Source organism: Myotis brandtii, unplaced genomic scaffold (genome assembly GCF_000412655.1).
Source record: "Myotis brandtii unplaced genomic scaffold, ASM41265v1 scaffold454, whole genome shotgun sequence".
Classification (NCBI taxonomy): domain Eukaryota; kingdom Metazoa; phylum Chordata; class Mammalia; order Chiroptera; family Vespertilionidae; genus Myotis; species Myotis brandtii.
The window spans coordinates 3467309-3486198 of NW_005367354.1; the positions used below are offsets into that span (position 1 = coordinate 3467309).

At 39.2% G+C, this 18890-nt stretch overlaps 1 protein-coding gene across 6 annotated transcripts in view; it reads left to right on the forward strand.

Annotated features, from left to right (window-relative positions):
- ATAD2B (ATPase family, AAA domain containing 2B) overlaps positions 1-11500 on the forward strand; it is a 110636-nt gene extending 99136 nt beyond the window's left edge. For 5 of the 6 annotated variants that reach the window (XM_014546686.1, XM_005874932.2, XM_014546684.1 and 2 more), the window contains 4 exons: positions 1541-2224; positions 4742-4869; positions 5488-5616; positions 8102-11500. In XM_014546686.1, coding sequence (XP_014402172.1) covers positions 1541-2224; positions 4742-4869; positions 5488-5616; positions 8102-8143 — 983 coding nt within the window. In that variant the 3' untranslated portion in view covers positions 8144-11500. The remainder of the gene's footprint in view (positions 1-1540; positions 2225-4741; positions 4870-5487; positions 5617-8101) is intronic. The other variant, XM_014546685.1, reaches the window with a different exon arrangement.
- The last annotated feature ends 7390 nt before the right edge of the window (positions 11501-18890 follow it).

Here is an 18890-nt window from a genome sequence, read left to right on the forward strand (position 1 = left end):
AAAAAGGAAATAGTATAAATGTATACTCCTACCACATATTAGGGGCAATGGAGATTAGCAGTGACTAAAACAAAAATCCCTACTCTGGTAGAGCTTATATTTCTCTTACTTTACTAAAGCCATGCTAACTGTTAGAAGTAATTATATAAGGAGGGGGAAATTTTCTCTAGTTGGACCTCCCCCGAAATGAGAACATTTTCTCTGTTCTTAGCGCCAGCAGTAAATTTCTTTCAACAGGGCTTCTGGCCTTTGCTTAGTGTACCTCATACATATCAAGTAACTGGGCTGGCTCTTGAATGAGCAGAGGTCAGCCTCTTGCTCTGGAGTTTCATGGCTTAATGAGGAAAGAAGAGGGGAAACATTAGTATATTTGGTTACATGGTTGGGGAATAAGTGAGGCCACAATGTCAGGAGTAACTTGTTAGGTAATAAAGACCTAACAGTTTGGAGCAGGTGTGGGGAACCTTTTATAGCCTTGGGGAAAGAAATGAATTATTTTTACCCTGATGGCTTTCAACCAACTAATATTTAGAATTTGGTGTTAGATACCAGAAGCGATAGGTATGGTGTTTAGTTTAACTAGTTTATAATTAATAACGTTTATATTTAATTTTTTAATGCATCTGTCCCAAATTGTAAAATAAGAGTTAACTTTTTGCTTATTTAAGGGACAGTGGGATAGACTTGCATATATGGGAAATGAAAGATTCCTGGGTCCATCATTACCTGGAAGTGCCAGCTGTCTACTCAGAAAGCACATGATAGTTTCTAGCATCTAAGTATAGTCCCTACAACTTTGGTAGGTCTTTCTTTTCACATAACTCACCAAACATTTATTTTCAATGTTTTGTTAGTGTTGTTGTTGCCACCTTGATAGCAGAGGGCTTAATTTTTCTACATATTTTCAGAAATAACTTTGCAAGAAATTGGTGTTGCTAGGAGAACCGTTTGTGGTAGAGGAGGCTAATAGTTGGCAAACTGGATTGACCATATAACCTTCCTGGGGCTTCTCTCCATGACCATATTAACTGGTTTTTCTGTCTTCTGAAGTAGAGGCAGAGGAGAGGTTTTTTGGAGATACCTATAACTATTCTGTCTCGACATACTGGATCATGCTTTGTTTCTTTTCATGGCAAAGCAAGCACCTTCCTGGTAGAAATCTAGGACTGGCGCCCCAAATCTTCCAGGCAGACTGGGAGTGTGGTCTGTTCCTAAATGTGTATATTATATTCTAGGCTCCTGGATGTTAGGAATTAGGAACAGCTATTAATTGGAATCTAGGGTAATAGAAAAAAATTAATGCTGGGTAGTAAATAGGAAATAAATTTAACAGATTTTTATTCCCCAGAGTTCATCCCTGACTTCATATCCATTCCACTTGTAGTTCTGAGGATTAGTCAGCAAGGGTGTCAAGTAGTTTTTGCTTGCCTGTCACACTGGTATGGGTTGACTTTCTTTTGGGTCTTAGTTAATATACATTTGTAAAACAAGTATTGCATTCCAAGTTCTACATATATTTTTTTCCTTCCTTGTAAAATAGTTCGAGTTCGGAGAAAATCGAGGCGGCGATCACAGTGGGGTAAAGGAATTATTAAGAAAAGGAAAGTCAATAATTTAAAAAAAGATGAAGAGGACACCAAATTTGCAGACTATGAGAATCATACGGAGGGCAGGAAATTGCTAGAGAACGGAGAATTTGAGGTAAGCACTGACTGCCATGAAGAAAATGGAGAGGAGACTGGAGACTTGTCTATGACTAATGATGAATCATCATGTGACGTCATGGACATGGACCAGGGGCAGAGGCTTAACAGTGGAGCGGGCACAAAGGAGAACTTTGCATCTACCGAAGAGGAAAGTTCCAATGAGTCTCTCCTCGTCCACAGCAGCAGTTCTCTGAATCCAGGACAGACTTCTGGGAAAGAGCCTTTCCTTAAAGGAAGTTGTCTCAATGGCGAGGCCTCCGCTGACAGTTTTGAAGGAGTCCCAGCTCTGGAGTGTCAGAACGGCAAAGCAGAAGTAGTTCCTTTCTGCAGTAATGGGGATAAATGTAGCTCTGAACAGAAGATTCTTCTGGAGGACCAGTCAAAAGAGAAACCAGAAACTTCTAATGAAAATCGTGGAGACGATCCTGAGAAACTAGAAGCACTGGAATGTAGCAGTAATGAGAAGCTAGAACCTGGCCCCGATGTGGAGGTTAAAGACGCAGAACTGGATAAAGAAGGTAGAGATAATATTTTAATAAATCTTCTGAAGTTTTAAACTCCAGAGTTAATTAATTGAATATTTTGTCTAGCCCTCAGTAACAATGGTTGTCCAATAACTGTACCCCTTTGAGAATCTGTTAGTTTTCTAGTTTCTAGTTTCCCTACAAAAGTGTGCATATACATACTACATTTTGGTGAACATTTCAAAAGGTTTATGATCCAGAATGCTTTGCTTTCCTGGCCGCTTTCACTCTGGCTCCCACTTGATGTTCATCCCTATCCTAATGGATTTATGACTAAAAGTTGAATACATCCACAGGTGTTAAGAAGATGGAGTTCTAACAAAAGAATTACTGGGATGGGGTGGGGTGGTTTGAGATGACTTAGATACTACAGCAGTGAGGTATATTCAAGTCATGTAGACACATTAAATTATCACTCCTGTTCATTATAATCATGTGACTGAGCTAGGTACTTACACTCTCCAACCCTGTTTTTTCACTTGAGAATGGTGTCACTGCAGCGACCACATATGTCATGTATATTAATTGCCTCTCCTGGTACCTGGCATATTCTGAGGAATATTCATTCCAAGCAATCACTGGTAGTTGAATCTGAGGGATGTTTAGCCTAAGAGGCTCCATTGCTTTGTAGGGTCAGTGGTAGAGGAAGGCAGCAGAACCCTCGCTGTCAAATTTGCCTGTTATCTTGAAATTTTGTCTAAAAATTGTGCTCAGTTGTGTGGAATATACACTTTAGCCTGGGATTTGTATTAGGTGCTGACTGTTTTTTGAGCCCTCTAGGAGAATCAGGAAGTAGGAAGATATTACTCAAAGTCTTAGAATTCTTTTAATGGATAAAGAGAGATGTACTGTTCTTAAATATTATTCCTAAATAATTTTTTCTTCTATATTTAATAATAGAAAATAGTTTTAAGAGCTATATTTATTCTAGGCTATCATATAGACAGAACTTAAAAAATGTGTTAAGCTAAGGTTAAGTAATGAATGGGACAGAGTGGAAAAAAGGGAGAGATCTACATGATCCGGCAGAATGGGTTTGAGGGAGGAGTCCTTTTTAATGCTACTTTGCTGTGAGATTTTAGTAAGCTTGCAGAAAAGATTTAAAAGGTTCAACTGGTGATCTAAAAGTGTTAAAGATATTTGTTATGTCAAGCTTTACCCGACGTTCTCATTTGTAACTGTCGGGGCAGTGTTACCTAACAGTGGTTCCTAATCGAAGTTCTCAGGCCTCTAGAAGGCAATGGATATAATAATGAGTATCAGTATGGTCTTAACAAAACTCCTAGCAAGTGTTAATTGAACTGTAAGTCAAGTCTCATTCTAAAGGCTGTCTGAAATACAAAATGTCTCTGATGTATTATGGAATATGCTTTTGAGGGCAACATTTTGATTCAATACTTACCTATATAGCAGGCATTGATGAGAAGGATTTGTTTAAAGACTTGGGGATAAGGAGGGAGAAGGAAAATTCTCCTTAGTCTCATTGACATGGACCAGGTCCTGTATAAAATTCTGAAATAGTCTAAGTTCGTCTTGTGTTCCTTTCCCTCGGCCTTAGAGTATTCCTACTTAGGGGAGCACAGGGCTCAGTGGTCTACCTATCTCTACTCCTACTCCCATAAGTGCCTGGTGCTGTCAAATTATGCTCAGCCACCTCAAAAAAATCCCTCCTCCCCCACCCCCCCCAGTACATTTTATCTCAGCAAGATTTTGGGAGGAAAGTATCAGTGGTTCTCAACCTTCCTAATGCCGAGACCTTTTAATACAGTTCCTCATGTTGTGGTGACCCCCAACCATAAAATTATTTTTGTTGCTACTTCATAATTGTAATTTTGCTACTGTTATGAATCGTAATGTAAATATCTGATATGCAGGATGTGTTTTCATTGTTCGCGACCCACAGGTTGAGAACTGCTGATAGGTTATACTAATTCACTCTAAGCTAGGAAAGATCACTAGCTCTGTTACACCTTTAATGGATCTAGATTTTTAAGAAATAAATGTTATAACCCAGATCAATTTAGAATAGAATTCTAGGCAGTGTAATAGAGAAAAATAAGAAATTTGAGGCAATGTTCAGGAAAATGTTTTACATTAGGAGGCAGATAGGTGGACAGGTTGGCCTCATTTTGTTAGTGTCTGATTTTGTAGGTAGCTTCTCTTCCAGTTCTGAAAGCTCCACATTTAAAATGATGGCTGCCACAAAGAGAGTGAAAGCTGGTTATTATTAGTGATTAGAGGTAAAGATCGCTTTTATCTTCCTTTTCGTGGATATATTTATTAGATGATTTTCTAGTATGACTTGGCTTTTATAGTTGAGTTTTAGTTCTCTTTAATTTGGGTTACTTATCCTTACCAAAAAAATCATTTATTGCTGACACTGTTATTCCAAAATGAATACATTCTTATTCCAAAAAGGATTTATGGTGATTAAATGAATTTATAGTTGGCTAAGCCTGATTCTTCTTAACTTTTACTTGCTGCAGTGCATTCTTTTTTCCTCAATTGTAGGTGCTTCTAAAGTAAAGAAATATCGTAAATTAATTTTAGAGCAGGCAAAAGCAACAACCCTGGAGCTGGTTCCAGAAGAGCCATCCGAGCCTGTGCCGCCTCTTATAGTTGATCATGAGAGATTGAAGGTAAGTTTAGCTCTTCCCAGTCAGTTTTAAATGAATGGAAGGAGATTTGAATATGTTTTGTAGGCTACTGAATAAAACTAGTTTTGATCATTTTTTTCTCTCTTTATTGATTACGGTATTACATATGTGTCCTTTTCCCCCATTGCCCCCCATGTCCATTTTTTGATCATTTTTTGCTTTAACTAGGAATATATGTGCTTTAGGGCTTCTAGTAAAAAAGAGTCATGGCCCTGGTTGGGTTGCTCAGTAGGTTGGAGCATCGTCCTATACACCAAAAGGTTATGGGTTTGATTTCCAGTTGGGCACATACAGGAGGCAATCGATTGATGTTTTTCTCACATCAATGTTTCTCCTCTCTCCCTCCTTCCTTCCAGTCTTCTCTCTCTAAGAGTCAATAAAAAACATACACATATCCTTGGATGTGAATTAAAAAGAAAAGAGTTATGTATGCTTTGTGGGATTTATAAAAATGAGAATTATCTTGCTTATAAACTAAGCCCTAGAATCTTCTAAACTCAGTTCAGTGTTACACCTGTGTCTATTACCTAGCATTGAATATATAACTGTTTCAGTTTGAATAGTGAAATCAAACTTTATTGTTTTTCTAATTTTTCTTAGAAATTGCTTGATTTGTTGGTAGATAAAAGCAACAATCTGACAGTTGATCAACTTGAGAGATTGTATTCTCTTCTTAGTCAGTGCATCTATCATCACCGCAAAGATTATGACAAATCACAACTTATTGAGGTAAGTGTCTGGTTCATCTGGAGAACAAACAGATAAGGGCTTTTATGTGTCCAAAGGAAACATTATTTTAGTCTAGATCTTTTGTCAAGTAACTGAAGAATGTTTTGAAGAATTAAGATTAGGAGAATCAGTAAAAGTTATAATTTGAAGAACAAAGTCTTTCGTACTATTTTGTTTCAGGACAGAAATAATCTGGGATTTTTTGTTTACCAAAACACAGAAATTCATGGTTCTTGGTTGACACAAAATAGCAAGTGACAATTCTCCCCTCCCTTGCTTATCACTGAGGAGGTTTATCATGCAGGCCTGTTGAATGTGGGCGTGGCCACCCAGTGTCTCCAATGCTCCCCTACTACTGATTGAAATGCTCCCCTACTACTGATTGAAAGGAGTTGACATGGGCACTGGGACCTGTTGGCCATCCAGTTAATGGTTAGAAGGAAACTTAAAAAGTCATCTCATTTAATCAGATTTAGTTCTGTAAAATAGTCATGTGAAGGAGTAGTTGTCTTTTGCTTAGACACTTTAGCAGTAAACTATTCCATTTCTAAACAACTTTGGGACATAAGAAAGTTCTTCCTTATAAATATGAACTTATATCTTTCTTCATATAAATTACATCATGAAGGCACACTTCTGCTTTTTGAGTTCATCTGAGCAAATGTAATCCCTCATCTACTCATTAACTGGCTAAGTGATTTAATTAGACTATTTTTGCTCATTTGCCAGTTAGTTTGTTTATCTGGTGATCTAGATATTAAATATTTATTAAGGACCTACAGTTCCAGATACTGTGCTTGGTGTTGGGGATGCAAAAATTGATTAAGACAATGTCTCTGCTCTCCAGGAGCTTTTCTAAAATAGCAAGGATTTATATGTAAAGGAAGTGATTATTTTCAATATGTAATAAGGAATACTGATTAGACTTGAATCAAGTAAGAGAACATTTAAAGATTGTAATCACATTGTCACATTTTTTATGAATTTATACTGTCATTATACAATATATATATATAAAAGGCTAAGTAACCGACCGACCGACTGGTAGGTATGATGTGCACTGGACCACCAGGGGGCAGACGCTCAATGCAGGAGCTGCTGAGAGACAGCAACTTTGCAGTGTCCTCTTACACTCCAATACCCCTCGGGGGATGTTGGAGAGCCAGTTTTGGCCTGATCCCCGCAGGCCAGGCCTAGGGACCCCACCTGCCGGAGGGACCCCGCTCACTCCACAGATGCCCTTTGAGCTGCGGACCCAGGTGCGGCCAACTGGGAAGGGACTGCAGGAGGTTGGCTCCAGGGCATGCCCGGCCCATCTCGCCCGTCAGCCACCTTCTAATTAATTTCCTTTCAATGTGCACGAATCCATGTACCGGGCCTCTAGTATAGAAATATTAGGAAAGTACAAATGAGAAAATAAAAACATCACCCATATTCTCCCACCTAGAAGAAATTTAGTCAGTGGTAATCTTTTGGAATTTCTGTCCTTTAAAAAAAATGTCTACATGTACACGATGTGTGGAAGCATGTGCATATAGATTTTTAAATTAGGAGCATAGTGTATATTCTGTTTTATAGCCTGGCTTTTTTCCTACCCAGGTATACATGATGAAACATTTAGCAGGAGTGATTTTGGTTGTTCATATAGAAGAACTTTTTGATCAGACTATAGTCTCTTAGTTTAGCCTATTCTACAGAATGCAGACTATAATATCTTCTGAGGTGGAAAAACAAATGTATTAGATATATTTGATAATTTCCCATCAGAATGAAATGTGTGGGGTAGAGTTCTTTGCCTTTTTTCCTTATTCCAGAACTTCTTTGTTCACATTGACATTTGATTAGCTTGAAAGGATTGGATGCTCTTCAGCAGTGAAACATATTTCAGTGTGGCACTCGGAGCCCTGTTATCTAGGGGCCTTCGTCAGACAGAGGAGGGATCTATGGCACAGTCACCAGTCAGTGGCATTCTTGGCGGTGGTGATGGCAGTGACTGCTGGCTTTTTTTTTTTCCCCCCCTAGCTCTGGTTGAGTGAATAGCAGTGGGATCAGGGTGTATTCTACTTCGGGTACAAGTTTTACTGTACTTAACGCATCTATTTTGCTTTGGGAGTTAGTTGAATGTAATGAGTAAGAAAGGGCTCAGGCTCTGGAGTGAGGCTACCCGCATTCATATCCTGACTCAGCAACTTAGTTGACAAATTAGTTGACAAATTATCTGTACATACAAACTTCTTAGTACAATATCTGTAATAAGTACTCATTGAATGTTAACGAGTGTCATTCTCATCAGCCTACATATAAAATGGGTGGCATTTGGAAGTGTCTGGGGCAGATAGTCTTACAGAGTAGCTTTGGTATTGTAATCAGAAAAATACTTAAAGCTTAACTTGTATCTAAAATTCTTTCTTTAAAAAGTTAATTTTCCCATAATAACGTTTCTTTCCTTTAATAGATGACATGTACTTGTTTTTTTCTCTTATAGGAGATGGAAAGAACAGTTCATACATTTGAGACATTCCTATGAACTTTTCAAGATGAGTGGTTTATCCTCTCCAATCTGCTCCTGAGAGAGCAGTCTTCTGAGCCATTCAATTTCAAATTGCACCAGTCACGGGCAGAGCCTAGGTGTAAAGTGCTCTCTCTCTCATTCTTTCTCTCTGTTGAATTTGGTGCTATTGTCTCAGGTACCTGAAACCAACCAGCCTACAAGAACCAAACAGAACTTCAGAAACATGTTGTATTTTCCACAAGTAAAAAATACAACCCACAGATTGGAGACTTTGGTGCTACAGAAACTGCTCTCACTTCTGCTCCTCTGTTCGAGCACTCTCTTCCGGAGACTTCTCTCGTAGGGAGCAGGCCAGAATGGGAAACTGGATCCAGGGGCAGTTTTAACTGTTGAATTGTTTAAACAGTGGGCAACCTGTTCTATTTTTTCTCTTTTCTACCCCTTTTATCATATTTCTTTCTATTTTTTCCTCTGGGTAATGGACTGAAACCTGTTTAAGAGTTGGCTATGGTATATTCTGATGGGAAACTGAAGAAACTGGATGAAATTAGATTCGGCTCTTTAGAACTGCCTTTAATGTGCCTTTTTATTCATTTGAGGAAGATAAGGCTAAACAAAAGGATGGGCTTGTTTGTAGCAAATGAATTAGAATGTTTTCACAACCTTAAAAATGTTTGATACTCTGTGTCATTAAGAGGCAACCAGTGCTTTGGTATAAAATGCCTATGTTGTTTTCAAAACTCAGTCAAGATACCCGGTATGCCACATAATATATTAAAAAGGTAAGTTTTCCTGAATGATCTGTTTCTGTTTTAAAAACACATAATAAAACAAAGACAAAAAAAATCCACAGTCCACCAAAAAACACACACACTGTTCGGTATTACCGACAATGATGACCAGAAATAAATAGCAGACATTCTTTCTTCTGTCAGTGGCAATTTACTAGTTACTCATGTTTGAGCTCCCAGAGAATGATTTTCATGTACAGTAAATTGGTACTGTTTTGTTTTTAAAGCCAGGGCTTGCCAAATGGACAGAAAAGAGAGGAATTTGTCAGAAGCTCCATAAAATTCATTTTCTATATGCATAGTTGCAAGTGAGCTCTGGTGTGGTTCTTGGAATAACAGTATTAAATGTTTAAATCCCTTACCATAAGCTTAACCTTTTCACAACTACTCATTTTGATTGGAACCCATTTTGGATCTTGTTGAATGATTTCTGTGAGTTGTACTTACCTAAAATTAATTATGGGTCACTAGTTTTACAAAACTTTCTACAAATTTGGGAGATACCGTCTAGGCAGGTGCAAAGAGGCAAAAGGGAGTGCAGTGACATTTTTTTATCAGATGATTTTTAAACAAAAAAGTAGAAAATTTTGACAAGTTGGGTTGATATCTTCATTCATTGTAGCTGTTAGCTGCAGGTGTGTCTTTCCAATATATGCAACACATGTAGTTTGAGTTTTAATTAGAGCGAATGGTCTTGGACTACTGCAGAGATACTGAGCTACCTCAGCTTTTTGTATTTTAGTTACCAACAGTGTTTACAGAGTCCTGTAATCACTTAGCCACCGTTTACATGCTGAAGCTAAGGTACTTGTCTCCCGTCTCTGGCTGTGCCGTGTGCTGGGTGCCAGCACAGCAAGCCCGCGTGGCCGTAGGCTGCTGCAGTAATCCCCAGTGCTTCTTTGCATTAACAGCAACATTTTACGCCTTCTAGTTCTTGCTTCGTTTTTGAAAAATGCCACTTGTTTTCTATATACCTAGTCTAAAATTTTCATAATATTCAGTTAGTCATATAATTCAAGATGCTACCCATGTAGACACACTGTATTTTTAAGGTGGGCAAGTGCGATTAACGATGAACCATTTTAAAGGGGAGGTTATTTGAAACCTCTAATTTGATTATTGGGAGGATTAACATGCTTTCTTTAGTATTTATTACCATCATGCCAGTTCAGACTATTTTGCTGTCTAATACATTAGCATTTTGTATTTTGATGGAAATTGTTACAGAATTTAAAGATTTGATGAAGAAATAAGATGTAGCAGATTTTTTGTAGCAAGTTTCTGGTAAAAGGGTTTTTTGCAAGTCTCAGGTTCTTGCTGCACTATTTTTTTTTAAATATTTATTCCAGTTACTCTAATTCAGAAACATTCTGTTCAAGTAACAGCAGCACTTGTAAAAGGAAAAGTAAAAACGCACATGTTGTTAGTAAGTTACTAAATTTGTACAAGTTTATTAAGATTTTAGCCATCAGTGAGTTTGACAAGGAAATTTATTTGTGTTCAGCATTAAAATGCTTCCAAAAGATCAAATTTTTTTAAAACCTTAACCTTAATATAGATGGAGAAATAGGAGGCAACCTCAGTATGATAGGAACTGCCACTTTGAACAGTTTAGGTCTAAAGAGAAAGCCAATCAAATGCCAAGGGGAGAAAAATGAGCTTCAGCTCCCTTCTTCCCCAAAAGAAACACACTATATCAGTTTCGCTTATTCTACAGCTATCTGGTGGTTCTATAGATTAAAGCAGTTTATGAAATCATCCAAGTGGACTCGATTTTGTTTACCTTCTGTAAATTCTTAATTTTTGCATTGGCAAAAATATGTACAAATTGACCTCTGTTCTTATTTCCTATTGTGAGCATTATAAATGATGAGCTCTTATGTAAAACCTTGCTCTCAGATCAATAAAATGTGTGTTGCAGCACAGCCCAACAATAGCTAATGCTCAGCTGTGGGGACCGCGGGAGCTGTTTGAAGAGATGGAACCGCACTAGGATTGAAACTGATGGCTGTGGAATTCATTGTGTTTTTGAGCTTGAATCTCACCTGTGATTAATTTGTTTTGTTTTGCTTTACGTCCTTTCATGACTTGATTTTTCTCATATGCCAATGTATTTGTAGGTTTACTGGATTTTGTTTTTAGGGAGTGGGGTCATAATATCCTCCCACTTTTTGATTAAGTTGGTTCAGCTATGGTGCTATTCAGTGTCGTCAGTGTCAGGTCCCGTAGCTGAATGCCATTGTTGTTATAATTATCATTTGTAATCACATTGTACGCTTGAATTTGGGCTTGTACCTGCATCTTTTGTATTTTGTACATTCGGTTGTTTAGACTTTGGGAGTCATCTTTGGTTTCAGTCATGTGTGTCTACTTTGTAGATTTAAGTAGACTTCATCACGAGGGTCTATTTTGGGTTTGTAGTTTATTTAGAATTGTGCTAAATTGATGTTTTGCATTTGACTTCATTTTACATTAGTTTGAAGTAAATTATTTAATTTTTGAATTCTGGAATTTTGAACATTTACTGTAATTTGTAATATAACTGCTGTGAAATACTTGAATAAAGATGACAAGAAAAACATGTCTTTCTGTAGCTTAATCATGATTCCTGTTGGCTGCAAATACACTAGCACTTTTCTAGCTGAAATTCATGTATTTTGCAGCTAGGGCACCCAAAAACTTTTGTTGTTTCTTTAAGGTTTTAGTAGCCCTCAGTATATTTTGGCAGCCTTCAGTATATTTTAGCTAAAGGATTTTGTATTAAGAAAGTGTGGTTTTAATTTAAGTTGAAGATTGTCTAAAATTTGTTGTATAGAAGCAAATGGATTACTTCTAAAATCTGTTTTCCCAGTTGAAAGACTATGCTGCAGTAGACGATTGGGTAGTATGGGTTACTTATTTTATAGTGTTTTCCCTTTGATCGTCATGCAGTTGTCAGTATACTTTGAACAGTACATGGAATTTCACTATGGAGGGAGATTTCATACCAGAATTTGAAGGGCTTGTTGCTTCCAGTGAATAGAATGTTCTGGCGTTACACGGCCCATGTTTCTGCTGTCTACTATGAAACCTTTCTACCTTCCAAGATTAGTATACTAATCTTCCTCCATTTAAATGTCTACTTTCCTTTTAATCACAGTGAAAAGAAGCTGGTTGAATTTGACTAAGACTTTTTTTTTTCTTTCAGATTGTATAATTCTTACTTTTGACTATGTATATACAGGGATACCTTGGAGATATTGGGGTTCCATTCCAGACCACTGTGATAAAGCCAGTATTACAGGAAAATGAGGCTTATGACTTTTTTGGTTTCTCAGTGCATATAAAGTTATGTTTATACTATATCTATTATAGTCTATTAAGTATACATTAGCATTATGTCTAAAAAAACAATGTACATACCTTATTTAAAAGTATTTATTGGTGCCCTGTTGGATGTTGCTCAGTTGGTTGAGCATTGCCCCATGCATTGAAAGGGCTTCGGACGATTTCGGGTCAGGACACATGCCCAAATTTTAGGTTCAATCCTTGGTAGGGGACATGTGGGAGGCAACCAATCTGTTTCTCTTTCACATCCATGGTTCATTTTCTCTCTCTCTCTCTCTCTCTCTCTCTCTCTCTCTCCCCTCCCCTCCCACTCTCCCTCCAAAAATCAATAAAAACATATTAAAAGTGCTTTAGTGCTAAAAATGCTAACCATCATCTGAGCCTTCAGTGAGGTGTAATCTTTTTGCTGGTGGAGGGTTTTAACATTCAATTTGTAGAAAATGCAGTATCTGCAAAGCACAATAAAGTGAGCCGCAATAGAACGAGGTATGCCTGAATATCAAAAGACTGATAATGATAAACCTGGGAAACATATTTGAAAAATTGTATTTAAATGTTTAGATAAGGAATTTATAGCTGCATTTAAATCTCAGTCGAGTTTTTAGGGCTCTGGAGATGAAGTTGGATTTATTTGTCCAGCTTTAGTTTCCATTGGACTCTACATTGCAGTCAAGTGAAAGGCTAATCTTTAAATACCCACCTCATGTTATCCCTGTGCCCTAACACCTGCGAAGTTCTCTCCTGGCTTTTTGAAAATATATTAATTCCCTCTGTTACACATACAGTGATAGGACTTTTATGTCCTAGGCACTATGCTAAGCATGTATGATACACATATTCTCTGTCTTTAGCTCCTAGTCTGCTAGGGGAGGTTGGTGCATGTACCGGTAGTAATGACTCAGTGGAGAAAGGGCTGTAAGAGGAACACAGTGTTGTTCAGAGTTCTGAGAAGGAAACTGAGTTATTCTTTTCGGAATGGGGAGAATGAGAGAAGGTTTCAGAAGAGAGTTGACATTTTCTTTGTCCTTTGCCTCTTTTTGGCTTTTCTAGTGTCTAGTCACACCTTACCACAACTTTTCCTTGGTTTCTTGGGACCCCTTATATTACATCATATCACTTTATTCATACCAGTCACTCTGGAATATCTTTTTCTTGACTTGTTCAAATCTCATTAATGGCTAGACTTAGATTCAATACCTGCTTCACTTACTTTTCAGAGTTCTTAGATAATTGCTGTGTGTCTTTTGTGCAGGACTTTCAGTTGTAATCAGTGGGAAACAGGATATACTCACTCAATCTTAACCAGAACCAGAAGTTTCTTTATTTCTTGGTTACTTTATAGAAATGTCCTGTCTTTCCTCCTCCTGTTTGTCAGAAGGCATTACCTGTTTTGCTTACTAACTTTTATATTCTTTCTAGTTTAGTGTACATTTGTAAGATGATTTTATCTAATTCTTTCCTGAGTTATTTCCTTCATGAGTTTTTCTAATTCTGGTTTATACTGTTCTTTCATTCTTCTATCACTGTTTTGTGTCCTTTTGCTTGTTTTGAACTGGCAGGTCATACTTTTCCATGTTTGTAGGCATGTCGTCTGGAGGGCTGTGACTGCTCACAGGGCAGCTTTTGTTTTTATGTGGGATTTCCCCTCAATCCTCCACTGCTCGTTCTTATATGAAATTCCTTGCTTTCAGAAGGAAGCCTGAAGTTCATGGCTCTGGAGCGCTCTCTTCTGTTATTTTCGTGAAGAGTTTAAATGCCTGACTGCCTACTTTCCGAAATCTGACTTTGTTCCCCTCCCTGCTTTATTCTGCATCTCTCTTTTGTCCCTGTGCTGTTCAGTTTAGATTCTGTCCCTCGCAGTCTGGTCTTCGTGTGGGGCTTGGTCCTGAAAGGGGGGCTCCGGCTGGTTAGTCTTGAGAATCCACAAGACTCCTACTTCCCACAGAACCCCTACCTCACTCACCCGAGAGCTGGAGTCTGCTAGAGTCCGCTCAGGGTCGGATGCTATTCTCCACTGGCCCCCACCCCACCCAGCTTTCCAGGGCGTCCCTGGGCATCCTTAGTTCCATCGGATGCTGAAGACTCTCCTCTGCGTCCTTCCTCACACGTGGCTGTGCGGGCTCCTAGGTGTCTGTGGTTGGCTCCTACCCACTTGGGACTTGGCGTTCTGGAGATTCCTTGCTATTTAGACGTTAATCTGTTCGCCTTTGAATTTTTCATGCTGATCTCTCTCTGTTTTTAATGGGAAATTCAGGATGATTAAAAAACCCCACACCTGTTATTGCCACCATCCTATCCCTTAGTTACTTTGATGAGAGGTGTGCTCTTCTGCGAAGAGTGAAGGCTTCTGGGTAGGAAGTTTAAAGGGGAGAATGAGGTTTAGAATATTCATGGGAATGGAAAGGGTGCTCTCTGGGAGCAGGTGAGAATGAAGTAAGGGCACGGGGACCATGTATTAGCACTGGGCCAGCCTTTGTGAATGTACCCTGCAGGCGTCACCCACACCTCAGAGGAAGTTGGCAGTTGGATCAGAACTACAGCTAGGATGGGTTGCATTGAGGCCCCAGTGTGTTATAGGTGTTTGAGATAGCAGGTAAAAAAAGTGTCAGTGTCAGACGCGATGTAATGAATTTGGTCCCTACCAGTTATTAAATGCTTTGGAATTTCCAATTTCTCCACAAATGGTAAGTCAGTGAGCAATACTCTAAAATTGTATATTGTCATGGGATCTCAAGAGCCACAGTAAAACCAAAGGCTTAAGAAACTTTGGAACGAGTTTTCTTAAAAAGCACATGACTAGCCCAAGTCGGGTGCGTATAGCTCTACATACAGCACTTTCCTAACGCTCTCACTTTGTTCCCTCCCTACTTTATTCTGCATCTCTCTTTTGTCCCTGTGCTGTTTAGTTTAGATTCTGTCCCTAGCAGTCTGGCGGCAAAGCAAAATTAATTTTGATATGAGATAGCATTATTTGTAAACATTGTGTATAGTTACTTTCCTTATAGCTTAACATTGCTTTTGAGAAAGTGTTGGAAATTAATGACAAGTTTCTATTTTAGCACGTTAATGAGTGCAAAGCTTTTTTAACAAGACTTTGCAAACAGAATGTGTATGTGTTTTTTTTTAAAGGAAATGTGGCCCTATCTGGTTGGGCTCAGTGGATAGAGCATTGGCCTGCGGACTGAAGTGTCCCGGGTTCGATTCCAGTCAAGGGCACATGCCCGGGTTGCAGGCTTGATCCCCAGCAGGGAGCGTGCAGGAGGCAGCCGATCAATGATTCTCATCATTGATGTTTCTATCTCTCTCCCTGTCCCTTCCTCTCTGAAACCAATAAAAAATATATTAAAAAAATAAAGAGGAAATATAACAATCCACAAATAACATTATACTTGATATGTTACTGAAATAAAGGTTATTTGTGGTAGGAAGTCTCAAGTTCCTTCAAGTAGTTAAAGGTGACAGGAAGCTGTCCGCTCTATAGCTCACCACAGCTCAATAAAGAAATCTCTTTAATAAGATTGTTTAAAATGGAGTTAGTAGCAAAGAAAGGAATAATTGCCTGTCATGCTATAAGAAAAACCACTTCACATGTTTCTTTACACCAATTTCCACATTTTTTGAACTTATATGTCTCCAGAAACAAAACAGCAAAAGATCTTTTATTAAAAAGTGTATTTTTCTCTCCACATAGTCAAGATTTAATAGTTGGAATTGATGAAATGTCGTCTCACTATTAACACAAATATTAAATAGAATATCTTTGTTTTACTATGACATTTTTGTGAGAATACTGGGATGTGAAAGTTTTTGCATTTTGAATATCGATGGGCCAGTCATTGGTTTCGCTGTTCTTCACTACAGCTTACTTGCTGAGAAGATTGTCATGTTAAAAATTAAGTACAGAATGCCAGGAGCCTTTCCAGAAAATGTCAGGTCCCCCTTTTGCAGCCCTCATTGGTAGCTGGTTTGGGTATTTTAGTTGTGTAGAGTAGTTATTAGGTGATGGTTTATTTCAATTTCCCCCCAATTTTTTAAATATTACAGTATAAGTAGAGATGCTCAGGTCTTTGGGGGACTTAGAAAATTATAGTGAAACATATTTTTTTTTTTTTTAAATATATTTTATTGACTTTTCACAGAGAGGAAGGGAGAGAGATAGAGAGTCAGAAACATCGATCAGCTGCCTCCTGCACATCTCCCACTGTGGATGTGCCCCCAACCAAGGTACATGCCCTTGACCGGAATCGAACCCGGGACCCTTCAGTCCGCAGGCCGACGCTCTATCCACTGAGCCAAACCGGTTTCGGCTAGTGAAACATATTTTGCTATATTCAGAAGAAGGATTTAGTTGACTTTGAAGAATACTGATTTTATTTCTTCTGCTACAGTGTGAAAATGTATCAATTTTTCTTAAATATTTTGGCCTTTCTAAAAATGAGGTCAGATGCATTGATCCCAGAATCCCATGTGATTATTTGAGCTTGTATCATAATTTAGAAGAGAAGTTTCCAAATAAGTTTGGCAAAACGCTGCCTCGTGCATCCACTCTAGTACATTTAGGATGAGTGGGAGTCTGTTTTTGACTCTGAGAAATCCTGTAGTAAAGAAACCTGTTTAATTTTGTTAAACCCGGTATTCCCCAATTTTATTTAGTCTCAAGACCTTGCATACAAATGTTCATTGCAGCATTATTCCTAATAGTTGAAGTATGGAAGTAACCCAATGTCCATCGACTGAGAATGGATATCCTAAATGTATCCATTTTGTTATCTATCCATTTTATATACCGGTTCAGTGGAATAGTATTTGGCCATAAAAGAAGTGAAGTATTGATACACGATACAACATAGATGAAGCTTGAGAACGCTCCGCTAAGCGAAAGAAGGCATAGAGAAGGGACCACGTACTGCATGGTTCCATTTATAGGAACTGTCCATAACGGGCAATCCACAAGACAGGAAGGAGATCAGTGTTTGCTGTGGGCTGGGGCCGGGGAGGTGGGTGTGACTGCTAATGGGAACAGGTTTCTTTCTGAGATGATGAAAGTGTTCTGAAATTAGTGCTGATGGCTGCTCAAACCTGATGAATTGTACACTTTAAAAAGATGAATTTTAGCATATATGAATTATATATCAAAGCGGTTATTTTAAAAACTAAAGGCCTGGTGCACAAAATTTGTGCATGGGTGCAGTCCCTAGGCCTGGCCGGTGATCGAAGTGTGAGTATCTGGCATGGAAGGGCAGGTCCCAACTGACCTCTGGGCCCTGGGCAGCACCTGGGTCCCCGCTCGCACTCACCTTGGCCTGGCACTAACTGCTCATTTGCTCCACCATCCCGCCGTGGTCCCGCTCTTGTTGGAGCCGATCAGGGCTGGCAGCGCTTCCACTGCTGCCGGCTGCCTCACTGACACCCGCCACGTTCCACACCGCCCCCTTGTGGTCAGTGCACATCATTGCAAGCAGTCGAAACACCGCCCCAGGGGAAAATTTGCATATTAGGCTTTTATTATATAGGATAACCATCTGAGAGAGGCTGTGACAACAGCCAAGGTAAGGGGTGATAAGGGCTTGAAACAAGGCATTGGTGATGGAAAGGTGCTTAGAGAAAGCAGGGGGTGAACTGCAGAGCCTCAGCGTTGGATTTTTACTAACAGGATGCCCAGCCCCCAAGGCTCCTCTGCTGCACAGGTTTGCACTCGAGCAGTGGCCAGCGTCCCAGAGATGGAGGAATTCCGTATGCATAGTAGATGAAACCCCTTTAACAAGAACGACTGTTTCTTTAGTCATCTGAAGGCCGCAGGGACGGCTGGAGCATGCGCAGAGCTGTGGCCTCGTCTTCCCACGTTTCATACTGAAAGTACGTTCAGGCTGCCAGTGGAGCTCGGGGTACCTGTCACTATTCATCAGGGTGTGTGTTCTGTGGGCACCGGAGGACGTGGTCCTTGCCTGCAGCGAACATGGTCTTATTCATCTGGTCTGATCTGCTCAAAGGCCGTGCCCTCAGCTTTCATGAGGAAAGACCCCAGGCGACCTGCCGATGTTAGAGGCAGCAGAGCACAGGGATGATAGACTTGGGAAGGTGAGTGCAGATGTTGGGTGCTCTTATTTCTGCTATCACGTGGGAAAGGCAGACTTCTCAGAGTTGGGTCCCCATGTGGTTTAGCTCCTTGACCCAGGTGGGAAAACACTTTTTTCTTTTTATCAGAGATCAACAACTTCTAAATATATTATTAATAAGCAGTAAATGTCATGGGCCAAGAAGAGCCCCTTCACAGTAGCAACAAAAACTATAAAATGACAGGATTAAGCTTCAAAAAGAATATGTAACACCTATCTTAAAACAGACTTATTTAGATGTTAATACCTCAATCTAGAGATTTGGGGAGTTTCTTTAAAAAATAGCATTTAAAAAAATGACAGGATGAGACTTGCCATAGAAAACATCAAGATTTATTATGAAATTACTAGAGGCCTGATGCACGAAGTTTGTGCAAGAGTAGGCCTTCCTTCCCCCGGCTGTCAGCACTGGCTTCCCTCACAGCCCCAGCTTTGTCCAGGAGGTTGTCCAGAAGGACATCTGGTCTAATTAGCATATTACACTTTTATTATTATACTAGAGGCCCGGTGCACAAAAATTTGTGCACT